At 40.7% G+C, this 21811-nt stretch overlaps 1 protein-coding gene across 2 annotated transcripts in view; it reads right to left on the reverse strand.

The window, feature by feature from the left end:
- The window catches only part of gabrg2 (gamma-aminobutyric acid type A receptor subunit gamma2), a 41949-nt gene extending 25535 nt beyond the window's left edge, over positions 1 to 16414 (reverse strand). Inside the window, exons 1-5 of one of the 2 annotated variants that reach the window (XM_058087223.2) lie at positions 15969 to 16414; positions 8594 to 8733; positions 4486 to 4553; positions 1666 to 1886; positions 205 to 287 (exon numbers count right to left, since the gene is read on the reverse strand). In XM_058087223.2, coding sequence (XP_057943206.2) covers positions 205 to 287; positions 1666 to 1886; positions 4486 to 4553; positions 8594 to 8733; positions 15969 to 16117 — 661 coding nt within the window. In that variant the 5' untranslated portion in view covers positions 16118 to 16414. The remainder of the gene's footprint in view (positions 1 to 204; positions 288 to 1665; positions 1887 to 4485; positions 4554 to 8593; positions 8734 to 15968) is intronic. The other variant, XM_058087221.2, reaches the window with a different exon arrangement.
- Between the last annotated feature and the right edge of the window lie 5397 nt (positions 16415 to 21811).

Raw genomic sequence — 21811 nt, forward strand, 5'->3', positions numbered from 1 at the left:
TGTTTTTGTGGCTTTTAGTACTATATGACGCATGTGTAAGGCAGTGTATATGCTATATTTGAAATATTTCTATAATATTTTCTCTTATTAGATAGCAGGATGATAATATAAAAATGAAACTTGGCTATACATTAGTGTAGTCAATGTACAGCTTGTATAGAAGTATTGCCAGAGTCAACAAATGGGTATTATGGCCACACTTACAGCTTGAAAATTCCAAGGGGCACGAGTGCTCATCCATTGGGAAGTTGTTCAGTTTCAACTGGCATTCAGCATCAATGGTCAGCCTGCAGAGCGACAACACAGTGTGAGACCAAAACAAACAAAAATAATAATGCAGCAGCTGTAATGATGCCGTTTGTCTTCTCGCTGCTTTTCACACTTGAAGGAGTTTTGAAGGCAAAGTCATTAAACTTCCTGTTAATGAGGCGATGACCTCAACGCTGACTTTGCACGTCTGCGCCCGTCGCTATTGTCATGTATCATTGTCCCGCCAAGCACAGCGGTCATCCTAATTAACGTACGGTTTGCATTCTGAGTTCCTTAACAAATTAATGAAGTGGCGAAGCTGGTGTTCTGCATAGAAGAACATCCATCACAACTTGATTGAGTCCAATGAACTTTAGTTCCGTGCTTATTATCGCCCAAGATGTATTGCACAGTCGGTAGACAACATCTGCTGTATTTGTGACTGGTAATATCTGCAATCAAGAGTCCTTTCAACTGCATCGTCCTCAGACAATTTGACTTGCTTACTCTAAAATACTGCAAAACTTACAATAAAGTATTCAAATAAACTCAAATACCAGTAATTATTTAAAGGGGATCTATTGTGCTTTTTCCACTTTTCTGACCTATAAATGTAGTTAGAATGTTGTATTCTCGTGTTAAACGATGCCAAAGTTTCAGATAATGAAACTTACGCAATTAGAAGTGAGCTCTGAAAGAAGTTTGGGGTGGCTCAAAACGCTCTGTTTCAAAAGGCGTGGTAAAGCTGCCCCTTTGTGATGTCATAGAGCGTGTCCTAACTGTTTATTTTGTGTAATTCATGGAGCAAAAACGCTTGCATACAGGGAGCGGGGTTGCTAATAGCCATTTCCCACGACAATTTGTGGCCACATTAGACATTACCGATGCTGTAGAAAACCTAATGCTAAAATGCTAAAGCTACATACCATTCGGAGACGTCTTGGAAATAACCTCTTTTCTTGAGAAACTTCGGAATTTCCAGTCTCTACGTCGACATCGGAATCCAACACATATGGCTGTATGTTAAAAGCCGACATTTTAAAAAGATACATCGTTGTTTATTATCACTTTACGTCACATCATGTTTGCAGCCAGCGGCACAAGCCAGAATTCCTTTTATGCACTCGTCAGTGTGACCAACCACAGCGAAGTGGGCGTGCCTGCAGGCGGGTTGTGGGTGAAATACATTAAAACAGACAGTTTTCGCTGGAACCACGAAAACCCAAGAAATACAGCTGAATAGGTGCAGATTCTGGAAGAACTATAAGCTTTATGTGCCGGTTATCGTGCACAGCTGTTCTATAGGAGTCCACAACTCAACACAAAGGGCCGAAAAATGAGTATAATAGGTCCTATTTAATAAAAAAATAAAATAAAAATACCACATTTTGCCGTATCTCCTAGTCGACATTCTACCTGAGCGTGTAGAGTATCCTTCCGTCGTTCCAAATCCGAAGCATGCGATTGGGCGTGGTGATCCAGTGAGCGTCTGCCTTCTTTGAGTTGCGAAAAAATGTATCTGGGATCCAGATCTTCCCGACCATGTTGCTGTTGAGACGCAACACCTTCATCGTGCTGTTGAATTTTAACCTTCTGTCGTACCAGGTCTGGGCAAAGAAGATGTCAATGGTGTATTCCTAGCAACAAATAAACAAAAAGGTAATATGTTAATATGATATCCTCTCTATTTCTCTTCAACAAAAAAAAGTGTTTATTCAAGCACTACTGTTGAAAGACCATTTTAACCTGAAAATTAAAGACCTGTCTCTTTTTTGGCTCAAATATTATCTAAACTCAATACCAGTCTACCAATACCAATCTACCATCATCTTCTCTGTACATTTGAGAGCAGACTAAGAATGCAAGTAAGTGAGATGAATGAAAACCCAAATGACAAGGGGCCTGGGTGTAATGGGGGAATAAATGTGGAGGCAGCTATTGAGAGGAGAGTGATCGCTCTTTTCTGACTTATCAAGTTACTTGGACTGCTTAAGCCCTGAGGTTTGAAGCAAAGTACAGCAGGAGAGAAATAAACTGGGCACTCGTGTGCAAGAAGCCATAGAGGCATTAACTTTGTGATAAAGCTGAAGCCAACAATAAAGCACAGGGCTGTTCAAAGACTCCTAAACAACATCTACAAAATAGCTTTTCTCTGTGTATCATTCCTATCTATCGACGGGACTTTGTTTCACCCTTTTAACCTCCCAACAGTTTTTGATTTATCATCCTGAATTTTCCATGAGAGGAAGCTATACCTCCAAAGATGTTACCATTAAATCTTCCTATACAGTAACTTATTTTGGGGTAAAATCCGACTATATAGTGGGTTATTTTTTTTAATGCAGGACAGAAGCTACAATGTCAGTCCAGGTTGAGTCACAATTCAATTTTAGTTTTATCATTCTATTTTACTCCCAAATATTATTTTTTTCCAGGGATTTTACATCAAATTCAACTTTACATAAAGCACCTCTGGTACCATCTGTGTATTCGTCATGCTTCAGAAAAATCTACAAAGCTGGCCACATTTATCATGTTACAGTGTGAACACAAGGACCAATGGCTGATTACATATGAATGTGAAGCAATCCGTCAACCTTTCATGTCAGTGCAATGCCCTCAAACACTCACACACACACACACACTGATGTGAGCACAAACGGCATGTTCTCAATCCAAATTTATACGTCATTATGACTGCCGCTAATGCGACATGGTGTTTTAGTTAAATATGAAAGAATGCACCATGAACAGTGTAACAACACAAATTACAGCATAGGTGGATTTGTGAAACTAAATAATTACACCACATATTTGGATTCAGTTTGTAATTCATATCTAGAGGCCATGAGTTTGCATGGTCTCTCTAAGCTCATGTTTTCAACACCATGGACAGTACCATTGTTGGTGTCTTTTCGTTTGTTAGTTTTGCAGAATTGTGGAAAAACTACTAACCAGATTTCGAAAAAAAATAATGGGTCTTGGAACATGTGGCCAACTAAAAACTATACTATAGTTGGCAGAGCGCCTAGCTTTATTTTAACATATGCAAGTAAGTATTTTTTCTTTTTTTTGCTGTTGTATATGAGGTGGTGGGTGTATATATATACTATATATATATATATATATGCAGCAGGCTCATCTAGCTTGGAGAGCTTCAGGGGAGGTATCATGCACACGAGGAAGAAGACTTTTCCTTCAGCACGTCATTAAAACCCAGAACTTCAAAAACGTCCATTTGAGTGCCTCTTCTCTCAAAAATGGAGCAAGCAAGTGAGGGAGATGAGACATTTTTCTTAGTTTGGTGCTCATAAAGGCTCTGGGGACACATTACTGTTAAAGTAGATTTTTCAGATTAAGCCGCCACTGTGTTTGTTAGCAAGGTACAGCAACAGCAAAAAGTACACAATTGATTTTGTTGAGGGAGAGCAAGTACCGAGGAAGAAGCCTTTAAATTTTGTTGAAAATCCATCAAAGTGCTCCCTCTCACCTCGTTTAGAATAAAAATAGTAGGGCCCTTTTGCCTCACATAATCCACCGTGAACTTGGAAGTGGCACACTGATCACAAAATTGGTTCTTTTGATGGGTTTTCACATAAAATTTAAAGCATTTTCCAAAAATAACAATCAAATGTGAGTGCTGAAATCCATTGCCATTTCCATACCACATATGCTATGTTATAATCTGCCTGGGGCCAGTCCAGGGTATAACCCACCTCGTGCCCAGAGTCAGCAGGGATAGGCCTCTGCCAGAACTGAATGAGGACAATTGTAATAGACAATGGATGGATAATCTGCCTCGGGTTCCAAGGCACCAGTCAGTTCAAGATGAGGTGAGGTATTCTAAGCTGCCTGCAGTGAGATTCACTATATTGGACCATGTTTATCCAGTACGGGCCAAAGGCCGGGTGTAGCTGTTTCAGCCACTGATCGACACCAAAGCTGCCTCGGTGCACTAAAAGGGCAGTGGGGCAGCATAGCTATTAGAATAAAAAAGCCATGAAAGGCAGCAGATGCTGTGCTGAGGTGTGCTGGAGCAACACGCTTGACTCTTTGCCAGCTGCACAGAGACAAAAAAAAAAAAAGCCAACAACCCATCATTATGCTCTCACCTCCCCCGAGGGGGGGGAGGCCGGTTTGAACACACATTTAGTAATTGATATTCTTCCTAAACGCTGGATTAGACCGTTCAATCACAGAAGCGACACATTAGGAGCACATTGCGGTATTACTTACCATATTGATGGCATTCACTGGCCCGATGCTGTTGACAAACATGTCTGTGTGGATCACTGTGGGTTTAACTGCAGGGAAAAAAAGCACAGGGATTGCAATGATGAGCAATTATCTAGTACTTGGAAAACATTTGAGTGACTGCACATAGCATTTTCCCACTAGATTATTTGGCCTGTAAATACAGTATGATAAAATGGGTCCACCGTTTATTTAAAAATAATCTCTTGCTAGTGTGTGTGTACTTAAAGTTGAACTCCTGACTTGTACGCCCTCTGCAACATGCACTCTATTCTGCTTCCTGTGCCTCCATGCATGAACCCCGTGAGGCTGACATGATGGTGAATGATGCTGGTGTTCACCTTGCTCTCACATGGAAGAGATGCACTTTTAGAATGAAAGTGCCTCAAAAATATTTGGACTAATGCTGCATGATATACTGTACTGCTTCAGATACTACCTACTGTACACTGTAAACTAGGTGCACTACTTGGCTGCAACTAGCTGTTTCTCAAAGTTGACCTACAGGATGCTTTTCTGATTAATACAATGCTGACTTTGAAACAGGAGTTCAGAACATTCAGATGAGCTAGAAATACTATTACTCACTGATATATTTATTGCTAATTTTCCCCTTTGTTAACCGCAATAGCAGTCATTGGGAGTACCCCAGGGCACCATTGTAAGTCCACAATACATGTCTCATGTTCCCATTAGAGTAGAAATGACAATATCTCATTTAATTTGTTGAATTTTAAACATGACACACATAATCCTTATTTAGATCAGCACCTAACTGAACACATTTGCAGGCCACCTTAAAAGTAAAATCAAGTTTGCCTTTTGTTAAAAAAAAACATGCATAATTGACCGACAAATTAAGGAAAATGATAATCGTAAAAATTCTTATCTTGCAAGGTTTACAAAACCCCATCCATCCATCCGATTTTGAGGAAATCAGTTAAGTTTACACCAACTACGCTGTCGCATTGAAAGTCTCCTTAAAGAAAGCGTCTCATTCGCCTCTCTACTTTGTCTAAATTAAGGTGATTTTATGGTTCTTAAATAATAACAAGTGTGCAGCCACTAATTCTGGACCCCATTTAAAAAAAAAAAACACACACACACACACATTTTTAATAATTATCTATTTTTTGGCAGGCAGTTGTAACTTCCTCCCCATACGGCGTCTTTGCCAGTAGCATTATTCGTATTCGTATTTAAAAACATACAGTTAGTTCATACATGTGATCGATATCTATATATCTAATATTGTGCCTGCCTGAGTGTATGTGAACACATGCAGGGTTCCATCTGTTCAGCTCTGCGCTCTACACCTCCTCAGACACAAACAGCATGTGTCAATAGCAGACACATCTGACATGTATGACAAAATGCGACAAGTTATTGTCAAACGGGTGTCCGTGTAGTGTCATGATGCTGTGAGTCAATGGTGCCATACTGCACTATTGAACGCGTACGGATGACTACACATGACATCTACATCTACAGTTGAGACATGTCTGCCTTCAAGGCCCACCCATACAGGGGGGGTATTGAGTGTTAGAGGGAGATAACGTACGTTTGCATCCATGTTTTTATGTTGCTTCTAGGCATACTGTACATTCCAAGTGCACAGCATTGTATTGCGTTTTTCAGCCATACAGTAGACCGACGGGGGCTTCAATGCCATGAGGCATTTCAAAGGAAGACAGTGGTGCAATTAGTGATTCATTCAAGCCACTGATTTTATGCACTTTGATTGGTAGCTTGACGGTTCAGATGACAGTATAGATGGCTAATTATAAACCCTCGGTATATGTACGGTTTGACAGCTGGAATAGCACATGTGAGATCAGAGCTTGCTTGTAGATGACATTTGGTTACGGCAGTGGTAGGCGGATGCAAAAGTGACTGTATGTTGTACGTGTCGCAGTAGATCTGACGTGAATTTAAAGCCCCGTTGAGTCTTAAGAATAAAGATTATGCCCTGCATGAAATCTGTCCGATTTATGAAGGGGTATTTGCATTCTAGAGCGTGCCTTTAAAAAATACTGTAAATAAAATAGTTGGGTGAAATTAAGATATGACAGTGTCGCAAAGATGGTTACACCCTGCAAATGTGTTACTGTCACTTTAAGAATGACAGCAATGTCACATAATAAAACAGTAATAGCAGCACATTTTTTGTTAAAGAGAAATGCTACCATAGCCGAGCAGTGAAAAAAGTGAAGAATCCAACATAAGGCAATGTATAGTTTAGTACCTGCTAGCCAACCAAATAATTTAACATGAAGTTGTATGGGCGGCACGGCGATCTAGTGGTTAGCGCACAGACCTCACAGCTAGGAGACCAGGGCTCAATTCCACCCTCGGCCATCTCTGTGTGGAGTTTGCATGTTCTCCCCGTGCATGCGTGGGTTTTCTCCGGGTACTCCGGTTTCCTCCCACATTCCAAAAACATGCTAGGTTAATTGGCCACTCTGTGCCCTGTGATTGGCTGGCGACCAGTCCAGGGTGTACCCCGCCTCACGCCCGAAGACTCACGACCCGCGTGAGGAAAAGCGGTATGAATGAATGAATGAAGTTGTATGACGTCCCCCATCAGCAGTGTAGTGCATCAACCCCCCCCCCCACACACACACTTTATCTCGTGAGCCAAGTTCTGGTCGGATTTGGTTGTGGGGGAAAGTAATCGCGACTAGTTGCTGGGGTCTAACTAACTAACATGGCACCTCGCCTCAGCATCATTCTCAGAATGATCACAGAAGCGCTAGCTCTCAATTTTGCTACAAAGACTCAACGTTGCCCACAAAAACACACAGTTTCCCACAGTGTTTACATGGACGGATGAAGACCGCTGTGATGCTAACTTTCTCGCGTCACAGCAGTCATCATCCATGCATGTAAACACTGGAAACACCAAGACGACATGGTGGAAAATGACTATTGATGCACTACACTACTGATGAGGATGCCATATAACTTCATGTCAAAATATCCAAACTATCCCTTTAAGCTATATATGATTTAGTACACATGAGATTCAAACACTGATCTGTTACTGTGCGGATGCCCCTCCTTACTTATTAGTATGCAGTTACTCCACTCTATCTCTATGCAGCTACAAATGACAAATAGCACAATGTCTGCCATGTCAACAAGACACAGAAGATTGATAAGGCAGGTCTACATGTTAATAGCCCAAAGTAGCAAGGCATTGTTAGAGATAATGTAGTGCGGACCCCTCATTTTTTATAGTGTAGTATGCTACTAACTAGGGTGTCTCTCTGACAAGCTACACATGGAACAGAAATTATTCATACTTTTTAGTATCTCCAGCCCAGCGAGAATGGCCCATGTCATTCTATAGGAGTATGTGACAGACAGGCCAGTTCCCAGAGATATACCGACCCATCAATCAAGTGTTCAGGGGTCCTGAGCATGTCGTTCTGACTCTTTCCAGATGACATTGTGATGTATGTGTGCAAGCCAGGGACAGGAGGGCTCTACACAGGGAGGTGCACGGGATACATCCTGATCAGATCGCTTTTCTTTTTTACTATTATATAGTATGTCCGGTGATGCACACAAACTGTCTACCACGGATATACGTAAATATAAGCAGAGTCATGAGAGTGGTGTCGGATGCTTGAGCTTATTTCACAATTGCTGTACTGTTGGTGTGCATGTATAAATGTCTGGATTTATATTTGGGATCTAGTGATTTATACATGCAAAGCAAAAAACATCTCCCTAAGCGAGACAGAGCTTTTCTTCCTGTCACTAACTAACCAGTGACCTGGATATTCGGGTCAATGCGGTAAAAGTTCTTGTTGCCATGATTACTCTATGGAGCACTTTGCAAGTGTAAAAACATTATAGCTCTACTGCAGCACTGTGGTTTTACATAAACATCAGTCCCGGTGGATCAATTACCTTGCAACCAATCGCATCTGCAATGGAAACACAAAACATGAGTACCATACTGAACTTAAATGTACAGCTTGCAGGGTTTGCTCATGTGTGGTTGCATAGTTGTCTTCAATGTATGAAGAACGTTGTCTCAGGTGTTGGACTTTGACTAAATAAGTAAAACATCAGCACCCACCTCCGATATCAGGCCTCAGTTTGTTGTCGTATCCGTCTAGCAGGCCGTTAAGGATGTGCGTGACATCGCTCTCATATACCTTTGGGGTCAGCACCCACGTCTTGTTGGATACCTCATCATCATCATCAGTCTGAAAGGAGCTGCAATGAGAAGAAAAATGCATTCAATGAGTTGTTTTGTTTCAAGGGAGGGGAAATTGTTTCTTCCTTATTTATGGTTTCCTTAATGGATATATATATGAGGACCAAGAGAAGACACAATATCCAATTTTTTGGATAAACTGGACACTTTCCAGTCAATTGCAGGAACCATACATACTTTTACGGTTTGCTGCCTTAGGGCCTGAATGATGACCTACACTTAAACTTCCATTGACTCGACAGGAAGATACCAAAGCGGCTGAAATATTTGTCATATCCTAAAGATGGTTTGAGGCTTCCGAAGCTTCTGGGAGTCCAGCAGAAAAATTTTTTCTCAAACATTTCTTCACTTGCCGAATGAAAAGGTAATAACGTCTCAAGAGCCTCTGGCCACAAATGTCACAACAGCACGGGAGTAAATCTGTTTTCTCATGCTCTTTCTCAGGCAGGTGTGATGTGGTTAAGTTACGTGTCTGGAATGGAGGGTTTCTGATTTTTACCGATGCTTTTATCTATATTGAGTGCAAACATCTATACAAAGGGGGTATGCTGGAGGCGGGGTACACCCTGGACAAAAAAGGTGCATATTTTTGGAATGGCCGGAGTACCCAGAGAAAACCCATACACACTCCACACAGAGATGTCCAACGGATATTCGAACCCAGATTTTCCATGTGACCAACATGCTAACCAGTAGGTTTTCAGTCGCCGTTTTCGACAACAGCGGCAGTCCGCCGCCCATGCAGCCCACCACCACCGATTCAAAAAAATTCCTAGTGCCGTATAAGAAAAATGCTGACATGTTGGCAGGTATGTACTTGCTTTTGACACAACAGAGCTTCAGGTGTTAAACCTCACACCCCTTTCTTATACACGTTGTCACCCTATGCCGCACTGGTGCTGCTTATGCAGAATAGTGTCAAGGAAAAGAAGGTGTAAAATTTTCTGCTTTTGCAGGCAGTGTGAAAGGGGATTTAACTTCTTTTAGCACCATTACTGTTTATATGTAGGCTATTCTTCACAGATGATATCAACGTCAATGTCATTTTTCAGTAAGTCAATTCTGTTGTAAGTGTTTTACACAATATAAAAACATACATTTGTGTCCGAATTTCCTCATCACACGTTCATGCGTCAGTGTATCAACAGTAGAAGAGCAAAGATGTTGGCAAGTACACATAAAGACAAACAAACGCAGATTGTTGACCAAAATAGAAATTCAGTTGTTGAACCTCCAGTAAGCACTGAATGAGATCAGGCGAGATGGCCTCCAGCACAAAGGCACAACCTTGAACAAGTTCTCAGCTTTCTTTCAGCAAGGCTTTTGGGGGCAGGGAGAGGAAACAAGGCTTGTGGATGAAATAATAAAATGTGAAATGGAGGAAGGGGAGGGGTAAGAGACCTTTATAGTCCCGGTGTTGTGAGGATGAGAGCCAGGAATAACAGTTTGACCTGCACTTTTCCTTAGAATACCTTGAGAGCCGTCATGTGCCATCCATTTTCACTTCCACACACCAGTGCTTTAACATTAAATCTTAAATATATTACTCAGGTAGCCCCTTTTTGAAAATGTCTCCTCCAGTTGAATAGAAGAAAGCTTATTCTTAGGCTGCACTAGCCTAAATTTACCTGTCAACCTCAGATTTGTTCATGTTTGTTGTTATTTTCCCATAGGATATAATGGCAATAGAAACAATCAATCAAACTGTCACCCTCATTAAGGTAATGCAGGTAATTTTTCCTAACATTTTAACATTCTTAACTGCCATTGTAAAATAACTGCTGTTAGTAATAAAACCTACCAAGTTGTGTCAGACATTAACTACACTACATTAACAGTTAAAGGCACACTAGTTGCCTGATTTAGCGTGAGTGCAACGTAAATGCTAAATCAACTATATATTACTGTGGATTTCTTATATTCATTTTAATATAACTGCTGCAAAAAGCAAAAAAAAAAGCAAAACAAACGTGCAGTTAATTGTTTCACCCTAGATAGAATCAGTAACGTTACTCAACAATACCAAACTGTAATTTTGTGTATGTTTATATTGTAATAAATGTTAATTTCTTCTTTAAATTAAATAAAACTATTTTCTAAAGATATTTATCTGGATCTCTCAACATCCAACTGTATTGTAACATCCCTGGTGTCTCATCAATTTCTTCAACATTATGAACATTATGAAAACCTTAACTACAATTAAAACCCAGCTCAACATACTTCTATTCTTTTACTTTCGCCTCTGGAGAAATTATGTGATGGGGGTCCATGGAGGGCAAATATGTTTAAAACAAATGAACAAAATATGTTTTAGTGTTGAAACACGGCTGTTTGATGTTTCCATGCAACAGGATGATTCTAGGCATCATGTCACATATTAAAAGTATATTCTTCCGGAACATTCTGAAATCTTCCACAACTGTTTGCAAATTTGTATGAACTTATTTGACTTTGACTTTTCCACTGGATCTCTGTGTACATGAAAAACTTAAAAATATAATTAGATCAAAGGAAAAGCCATGTGTTCATCAACTCCAGCAGATCTGTGGTCTTGCCTGCTAATTGAGTATCTGAAGGTCCGCAGAGACATTTGTTTTTCATGCATATGTATGCCCACGTCTCCGCACGTGCTCAGTGAGCCACGCTAGGATGGAATGTCACTTTCAAAGAATTCCATGCATCAACCAATACCACCATGTTGCACTTTACATCAGTCCCCCTTTTGCTAATCTCAATAACAACCTCCGGTAAACCTATAAGCGGGGCCTATAAAGACTGTAATGATGGTAATATCACTATCTTCCATTAGCGTCCACATTAAACTGGCTCGTGAGAGAATGCAAGCATTTGTTTGCATGTTTCTCTTGCACCGTGGCTAATATACTGAGCAATATCAAATGAACCTTTGTGCTTATCGTTGCCCGACATGAAATTACTTCGACGCCTACACAACAACAACCCCCACTTTGCGTGTCACACTATTGCCTACACAGTGCCATTAGTCACTTAGTAGTGAGTGACAAATATATATCTTGATTCTACTGTTACTTTTCTAACCAAACAGACAACTTTTTTGTGTGTTGTCCAAGATCTAAGCCTTGATGCTGGAATTAAAGTGCTGTATTAAGCCCAACCTGTTTTGGGAACACACACTTTTGTGTCTGTTGCTGTAATGCTAATGGCCTGTGCATGTTGTTCACACTGCAACTGTGCACAACCTAATAGAACCCTGATATCACATACACCAACATCATTTTAAGAAGCAATCATGCTAGATTAGCATATTTACAACCCTCAGGTCTGTAGCCGACTGACACATAGTTGGTAGACTTTATTTTAAGATGTGTAGCGAAGCCTGTCTTCTGTGTATACACAGGGCGGCCTCATGTACCTAGGAGCGGGTCAGGGGTGGAGGAATTTTTGCCTTGATTACACTATGAAAATTTGGAACTTTAAAAGTGACCGTTGGAGCTCCTCTTCTCACATTCGGCGCTCACAAACAGGCTCTTGGGGGCACATATTACTGTGAGAACATCATTAAAAAGTCATTTTTTGCATAATTATATGACGAAATGACCTTAACTGGGTCAGCACTGCTATACTTAGCTGGCCGCTGGCAAGGAAAAGCCAGGCTATTTATGGACTCGGTTTAAACCACATTTTACTGGACACTGCTTTAGGCTTACCTGAACAAACTGGTGAGATTCAATACAACTTCATCAAAATGTACAGTTCAGATTGACAGTGTCCTAAATCCAAAACAGAACCAAGTGGGCTGAGACAGCAGGGACTGACAAAAGTGAGAAAAACCAAAGCCATCTCACTTTGAGTTGATTGGCATACCAACTGGCGTGACTAGTCATCATCTCAGCAACTCACCTCTGACCATCCAATGATCAGAAAATCACTCTGACCTCAATACCTCGCTGATGAATTCAACAGACTTTCTCAAAAGCCAAGTGGCAGCGTTGTCTCCTTTTTTTTTTCTTTTTTGTCCTGTCAAACTTCCACTCTAACGGGGTTGGCGTCTACACGACATAGTGACATAAATGATGAGACATGCAAATGATGATCATGTCTGATTTGTGCACATTAGCACAACTTTTCAAGTCATCACAATAGGCTCATATCAGGAAATGAATGGATGCTGAATTCGTCCACCATACCTTAAATGATAAACATCTATCATTTCAATACAGGCAGACATGTTTTTTAAAGTAGTTGTTGTGTTGTGGTTTAGCCCTGGAAGAGATTAATTCAGTTTTTATCACGGACTAATGAGAAATAGATTCTAAACCCAAACAATTTGCCGGAATTGTGTTCAAAATTAGTGGAAATTAATGGATTAACGGATGTTCAAACAACTACATTGGTCACTAAAATCTTTTTTTAGGCCCAAATTCCTACATTTCTGGTATACATTGTCATAATAATTTGGATGACTGATTGATTTGGATGAATTTGATGGTGTGGAAAAGATGGTACTTATCCGCTGTGTACCGGTAGTTGAATCTTGAGTGATGCACTCAGACATCACAACACATAGTAACTGTCAATGAGTCACAAAGTAGCATATTACTGAAAGAGGGAGCAGAGGCCTTGAGAAGTCTTATGTAAGCGTCTCCTGCAGTGAATCACACATGACATTTTCCAACGCTGCCAACAAAGTCAAATGCAAACATGTCTTTTGATGACATCACAGCAGGTTCATCACACCGTCAACCGCTTATTGACCAGTACTGGAATAATCTGCAGGATGGCTCATTCACACCCGCTGGCTACAACATCACATAATCTAATGAGACACAATAATGCCCATTTTCAAAAACAAACAACAGAATCACATGTTAAATGTATTTATTTTTAGATATGGGCCAAAACAATACTTATTTTTGTTTGATGGGATCTATATATATCAATCATGCAAAGCCTCATTTCTTCAAGTAACTAGCACTATTTGCCATATGTTTGAAACAAAAATGCTCAGTGAAGTTGGAAAAGTAAACAATTCCATACTAAAAGTGTTAATTAGCTTGCAACATTTCAGCCTAAACATAGTGTTTTAAACAATTCAGGTCGGTAACAAAGGGGCAACATTTAAACAAAATTAAGCAGCAGCCTGAGGGGAAAAAAAAATCCCCCCAAAAAATACTTTACTCGTCTCTGTTGGTCTCACTGGTCAAAATCTGTTACTGGTGGACTTCAGATCTGCTATGCATAGCTTACAAACAGCACTTTAGAACTAGAAACAAACTTTGGATTTTTTTTTTTTGCCGATGTGTTGAAAATATTTTGCAGTGACTAGCTAGCATTAGCATGCTGTTACTACTTCATCTTCAGTTATTGTAAGCTATTGGGACTCGGTTCACGAAGCAGCCCAGGCCCTCGTATTGTTTTAGAGACACCCATCCATTCTTTTTCTATGATGCTTATCCTCACGAGGGTCGCGGGTAGGCTGGAGCCTATCCCAGCTGTCTTTGGACGAGAGGCTGGGTACACCCTGGACTTTTAGAGAGACGCACAGTCAAAAGATTGCAGTCCTACTTTACAACAATGTACACAAAAATACAGTAGTTACTGAGGAATTATTGACTAAGGCACATACATATAGAGTACCTATCGAGGAACTACTTAAGTAGTTGTTAGGTAGGTTCGTTCCTCGTTAAGTACTGTAATTTTGTAGACCTTAGTTGGAACATGTTACCATGATTGCTTGCCTCGTGATACGTGTCACTAAAATTGATTAATCTAAGGATGTATGGCTGATTCTTATCGGCGAGTACCGATGCAGCCATATCTCTCGCTTGTCAAATTAGACATGATTGTATCGGGGTTATCATCGGTGGTGGCTTGTAAAGCATTCTAGATTTACTATCCACTGAAAATGTGTAATTAAATTGTACCACAAGTGAGTACACGTCACAGCAAACATGGCCAAATTGTGTACTTGATGTGAGTATTTACTGTGAGCATGATGGTTATCTAGCACTGCCTTAATCCTCTTGGACACGGAATTCAGGTTGTTACTAGAATCCTCTTCCACTCTTCTATGATGACATAACTGGTGGACCAGGTGGATGTTAGACACCTTGAAGTTCTCAAATGGGTTCAGGTGTGGAGGAGACGTACTTGGCGACCCAATCAGCTTCATGTTGTTTTAAGGCTCCTTATCATGTCACAACACATGCTGGAATTCCTCAATGAACCATAACTCCCCTGTACCGACAGCACTCGTGCAGAGACCATGACGCTACCACCACCATATTTGACTGTAGGCAAGACCCAATTATCTTGGTGCTCACTGTTGTTGCCACCTATTTAGACAATAATTGTTGTGTGTTGACTCATTTTCAGTCATTAATAAATCTGTATTGCTATACACAAGGACTCTAAAGTATATGTTTCATTTATGTATTATTGGCCTTTTGCGAAGATGGAATCAAATGCAACCACAATTGCCACAAATGAATGCCACTCTAACAAAGCTAAGCATCTTTGCAAAGGTAGAATGCATGCAATCCCACCTCTATTGCCTCTCATTAGGTTGTGCATGCGTACCTAATGAAGTGACCTGTGAGTGGCTAGATGCCTCCATTTTTCCCCCCTCTCTCTCTCCAGCTTGAAACAGATGCCTAACCATCCGTTCTGTTGTTCACTATCTTAACAAATAGTCGCAAACAATATTAAAACAACCGCAAAGACATACAATCCAGCTGCAATAGAAGGGGAAAAATGCGCATATGTGCTGTGTTGTGTTGAATCATCTATGTTTCTGTCTGCCATTTTGGAATATTATAATACACTTTTATTTAACGTCCACTCGATGCAATATGCTCCTCTGTCGCCATCGCAGCTGAGTGTAAGAGCCTTTTTGACTTAAATACTCTTGATCCTTACAAACGGCTTAGCACACACTAAATGTAGCATCACTTTAGCTACCGCCTGTGCTATTTTAACACCAACAGCCCTCAAATATTCATTATGACAGCCGGAACTGGATCAAGCTCGTCCCTCGCTCTTTTTTGTCATATCAATAGACATATATCATATATAAATACGCTATAAATGTTACACGTAACGTTAAATAAACACACTAAATGACGACGATGTCTCATTTAGCTATATTTGGTAGTAGCATCCTCGGCTAGGTGGATGCTAAGCTAGCTGACTATAAGGAACATCATTATAATATATTAACAGCGTTTTGTTGTGACGGCTTAAAACGTTTTACCTTGTGGGGAGATTGACGGCGATAAAGAACCAGAGGAATAGCTTGAAGGGAAGGGAAGAAGGTTTCGCCATGGCCGTCGAACATTTGGAGGCTAAATTTGGTGAAGCAGCAGCAGAAGCAGCAGTCGTCGTCATCGTCACCATCACCATCTTTTCGTCTCCTCTTCTGGTGCAGATGTCCGTCTTGTTTTTTTAGTCACTTCCCAGCCCACGATGCATCACGCTGAGCGGGAAGAACCCGGGCGAGATCGGACAAAATGAGCCAACAAAAAAAAAATACCGAGTCCAAAAAAAAGAGGGAGGGGGGGCAAGCAGCAGGGCCCAATGATGAAGCCAGTAAGAGGACGTGAAACAGCCTTGGTGTGAATGCAGATACAAGAAGAAGAAGGCTGAGGGGATGCAAGAAGAGCCGAGGCACGTTGCTGCAGCACGGATCACACGCCTGATTTCACCACACACACACACATACATAGTATATCGTACAGCAGCGACAAGCATTAACCGCATGCTACATAATTACAATAATATCTTGATTCAATGAGGGCTATTGTCACATGACTCATGGTGGAAATATCCACAATTACTGTATCTTATCTATAAAAAAAAAATCGGTACAAAAACAGTTTTGTTGCACCTTCAACCTTTATTTTACATCGGGACCGAGCTGCTGCAGTAATATGACGGTGTTTGTTTTCATGTTTCACTACTGTATATACCAAGTTTGTGTATACAGGGACTCTATGTGGGCTTTTCGTAGCTCATTCTTTGGGGAACATACTGATCAGGACATTGGACAGCGCACAGACACAGCCACCATACAGCACCAAGGACAGCTCTGTGGGTGTTTACAATCTTATGTACTGACGGGACTTCAGTGGGAAAAAATGTTGAATCAGCAGAATCATTCATTCATTCATTCATTTTCTACCGCTTTTTCCTCACAAGGGTCGCGGGGGTGCTGGAGCCTATCCCAGCTGTCTTCGGGCGAGAGGCGGGGTACACCCTGGACTGGTCGCCAGCCAATCACAGGGCACATATAGACAAACAACCATTCACACTCACTCACTATGGACAATTTGGAGTCGCCAATTAACCTAGCATGTTTTTGGAATGTGGGAGGAAACCGGAGTACCCAGAGAAAACCCACGCATGCACGGGGAGAACATGCAAACTCCACACAGAGATGGCCGAGGGTGGGAATTGAACCCTGGTCTCCTAGCTGTGAGGTCTGCGCGCTAACCACTAGACCTCAGCAGAATCACATAAAATGAATTTTAAGTTTTAGTACTTTTATGAGTATAAAAAGATTTAGGGTGTGTGCAGGAGTGCATGATTAATTAAACGTGAGTATATTTCAGAAGCCATATTTGTCATAATTTCACTGATTTGATTAAGTCATAAAAATCTTTTATAGAGGATAATCCTGTGTTTTTGGATGTTTAATCACCAGAATAAAACTCCAAATTTTATAGGAAAATTAATCAAGTCTCGTAGTTGTTGGGAGAAAATAGATTGTAATATTCTAAACAACAAACATATACTTTTTATGAAAGTCACTTTCGTAATAGCCATATATCCAGTCATCCATTCACTGCCGCTTATTTGTGTCCGGGTCACATTGACCGCAGTCTCAGTAGGGAAGCCCAGACTTCCCGGTCTCCAGTCACCTACTCCAGTTACACCCGGGGGACACCGAGGTGTTCCCAGGCCAGCTGTGTGACATAATCCCTCTAGCGTTTCCGAGGTCTACCCTGGGGCCTCCTCCCAGCTGGGCATGCCTGGAACATCCCACAAGGGAGGCGTCCGGACAGAATGCCCAAGCCACCTCTAGTAGCTCCTGTCAATATGAAGGACTGGTGACTCTACTTTAAGCTCCTCCTGGTTGATAGAGCTCCTCATTCTATTTCTTAGAACAAATTCTCAAAAAAAAAAAAAAAAAAAAATTCAAAATAAGTCCATTATAAGTCCATCAGAGTTTTGATTTAATATTTGGTCAAAAACGTTGTGCTTTGTCTCATAGTTTCACATTGCCACAGTCTGTGAGCTTGTAACTGATATGGTGCTTCTAAAGAAGGAACATAATGGAGGTTGCCAATTCTAGGTTGAAAGCACTGTCCACTTTTCTCTCCTTCGAGCGCCGTGTGTATTTATTTTTCTGTTGTCCCGCTGTCCTCTCACTCCTCCACCATTGCCGGTGGCAAGGGCAAAGGAGGGTTGGAGTAGAAAGCGTGTGGTGGGGGGAACACATCTCTCTTCTTTCATCTGTCTGTTGTATGAACAGTCGCAAGGTCAGGCTGAGTAGCATCACATTGGATGGCTTAACTTACATGGAGAGTTGGTCAGTTGATTTTCTGAACTAATCAACCAGTACTAGGCTGTCGAAACTTCAACTACTAAAATACGCAGCCCGCCAGTTAGTGCTCCCTGTCTTTGGATGAGTCCAGCCACCCTACAGAGGTAAATCTAGAGCTTTGCCTTCTTCCTGAGCTCTCTCTTCGACCCAACAGTCCGGTATAGCAATCTCATTACTGCAGATGCTGCTCCGATCCCCCTGACAATGTTACGCTCCAGCCTTCCCTCACTCATGAACAAGATCCTGAGCTACTTGAAGTCCTCCACCTGGCGCAATACTTCACTCCCAACCTGAAGGGTGCAATTCAGCTTTTTCAGCCAACTGCAAACCTCCCCAGTAAACCCTGAAGGTTAGCGCTTAAAAGCCATCAGGACTACATAATCCGCAAATAGCAGAGATTTAATCCAACATAGTAGCGTAGTAGAAAGTCACGTGCACCTTCCAGTAACCTTGCAAGGTTGAAGAACTGGTGCAGAGTTAGACCACCAGGATGAATACCATACCTCCTAGATAGCTGAGGTCGGACTAATGCTCCTACTGTTCTCTACAGCACTCTGGAATTGAATTTTTAGTAGAAACCCCCCCTTCTTGAAAAGGGGGATCACCAACCAATGCTGCCAACCCAGTTCCTGACTTCCACGTAATATTAAGGATATGCTTCAACCAAAGCTACAAGATACCGCAACTTTGTTTTTATAATTATTTCACCATTTGTCTGACTTCATTCTTCTGACTGACCAATGCAGTAGTGGTATTTTTTGAACATAAAAACATAGAAACATATTAACAGTCATTCCTAAACTAATCATGAATACATTTTGCATACTTTAAAAACTGTATCATATATGAAGTATTGCCCTTTGTCATCTTAACACTTTTTAATTAGCTAATGCTGCCACTTTATCAGGTATAACCTTGTTCCAGTGACTCCTTGAGGGGGGACCTCAATGCATGACTATAATGTATAGAATATCACATGTTCAGCAGGGGAAATCAATAGAAATGTCCCAATCTGTCTATCACAAGTGCTAATCTAAAACCATTTTATGCATATACAGTATGGTCATACAGGGATAGAAAATATACTACAAAAATATTCCGTAGTCTTTATTATGGTAATTAGAATTTTCTCTGAGGACAACAAATTCCAGAATAGATTCTTAAAAAAATAATTTTACAGACGAGAAAAGCCTGAAAGCTCCAAGGCAAAAAAAAGGCACCAAGGAGAGAGGCAGGTGCAGGCTAAACAAGCAGGTGTTTGCATATTCGTCTTAGCATGGTGTGTTAGCCCAATTTCCCACCCGGAACATTTACTCCACAGGCGTACATTCACTTGACATGCCACACTACTGTATGGCATTTATTGCCCAGCAAGGCCACTGCTAAATCTCCTCCAGAAGTGTACCAAATTACTGCTAAGTCGCAATTGCACTATTTCTTAAGATGATACCAAAGTGCAGAACAAACATAATTGCAGCTATTGGCACCTACAGTACATTTTGTGCGTCATGCATGGGAGATGAGGTTGCGCTTGATTTGAACCGCCGCCGTGTGTTTATTGGTTGCAAATGAGGGAAGGTAAATCATCTTAAAGTACTCGACAGATGCTTCATTAAACATGCAGCAGCGCTCAAAGTAAACTGGCGTTCTGCCTGTAAATAAAGCATGAAGAGTCACATCTTGCAGGGTTGAATATACAGCATTTTTAGCATGCGCATTCTCTTGCTCATAAATAAAGGGTAAATAGACGACACTGTCAAATAATTTCAATAATTTAGTCTTGTAATTGGTGAAACTGCAATGGAAAAAATTACAATTTTATTGATGCGACCAGAGAAATGGTGACTCTTGCTACAATAATTCTGGTAAAAATGACAAATGTGTGAGGAAAATGCTATATTGAGATAGTTTGTGTCACAGTTTCCTCAGTGAGGGGATCATGCTTTAGACCAGGGGTCGGGAACCTTTTTGGCGAAGAGAGCAATGAAGGCCAGATATTTTAAAATGTGTATCTGTGAGAGCCATATACATTTTTTTAAACATTGAATGCAATAAAATGTGTGCATTTTTATGTAAGACCAACAGTTTTAGATAATGGGCTCTAATTACGTAGACCAGGCACACTACCCCACGCCAATGGGGTGTGGCCAGCACACTTTTGTGAGCAGCGCAGTGTCTAATAATAAATCAAATACTTGTTGCCATTAATACAACTTCTGCTGCTGCATAGTTTTTCACCGTACTCCATGAAATACTCCGACGTATTTCATTCTTTTGGCCATCTTCGTCAGAAGGCTTGGTTCTGCAGCTTTAGCTAGGTGACTATTTGACTAAAGGAGGAAAGTTTACATGTACATCTCAATGACCGAGGTAGACTACAGCATTACCCAGTAATAATCGAGTTTTGGTGTTTGACCTGAAAAATATCATCAGGAAAGATAGATATGGTTGGCCGTATTGCAGAAGAAAATAGATGGACGGATTAAAATGCATAAGAAAGTTGTTGATTTTGAATATTATTTTTAACAGTCATTTCTGTGATGGTTTACTTTAAAATGTTAGCAAAAATATATTTTTATTGTGGTAAGAAATGCTTGAGAGCCAGATACAGTCATCAAAAGAGCCCTACCTGGCTCCCGAGCCATAGGTTCCCTACTTTTCCCTGCTTTAGACTGTCATGGTAGATGTTGGAATTCTTTTTGCTCCTTCATGAACCAAAGCTCTCCATGTCCGGCAGCACTCATGCAACCCCAGACTAAGACACTTCCATGATCTTGGTACTCAGTTGTTTAGACAATTATTGTGTTTTTTGGTGACTAGTATACAAGAACATTTGACTACTCTAAATATCAAAGTTTGATATATATAGTATATATATATATATATATATATATATATATATATATATATATATATATATATATATATATATATATATGGTATTGTCCCTTGAGGAAATACATGTTTATGTTTTTCAGCTGGAGCTCAAGTTGTTTTTGTTTACAATTATACTCAATTATACAATACAATACTACAATTATACACAGTATACAGTAGAGTTTTAAGTCGGACGCCCCCAATGTGACCATTGGGAGTTCAACGCAAATTTTTGTTGGGGGAAAAAAAGTATAGTCTGTTTCTTTGTTACACCTGCATGGAAATCAACTGTTTTTGCTACTTCCTTTTTCTGTTGGAGGGAGTGTAGCTGTGCCCATTATGACCATGCTTTGGTTATTGTTGACTTTAGGAAGAAGGTGATAAAATAAATATAGTAATCAAAGTTAGGTATTCAGTTAGAAATCCATCCATTGGATGCCTATCCCGGGAAAGAGGCGGGGTACACCCTGGACTGGTCGCCAGCCAATCACAGGGCACATATAGACAAACAACCATTCACACTCACATTCAAACCTATGGACAATTTGGAGTCGCCAATTAACCTAGCATGTTTTTGGAATATGGGACGAAACCGGAGTACCCGAAGAAAACCC

This window comes from Doryrhamphus excisus, linkage group LG21, assembly GCF_037039965.1.
Source record: "Doryrhamphus excisus strain RoL-2023G ecotype Guam linkage group LG21, RoL_Dexc_Guam_v1.1, whole genome shotgun sequence".
In the NCBI taxonomy this organism is placed as follows: Eukaryota; Metazoa; Chordata; class Actinopteri; order Syngnathiformes; family Syngnathidae; genus Doryrhamphus; species Doryrhamphus excisus.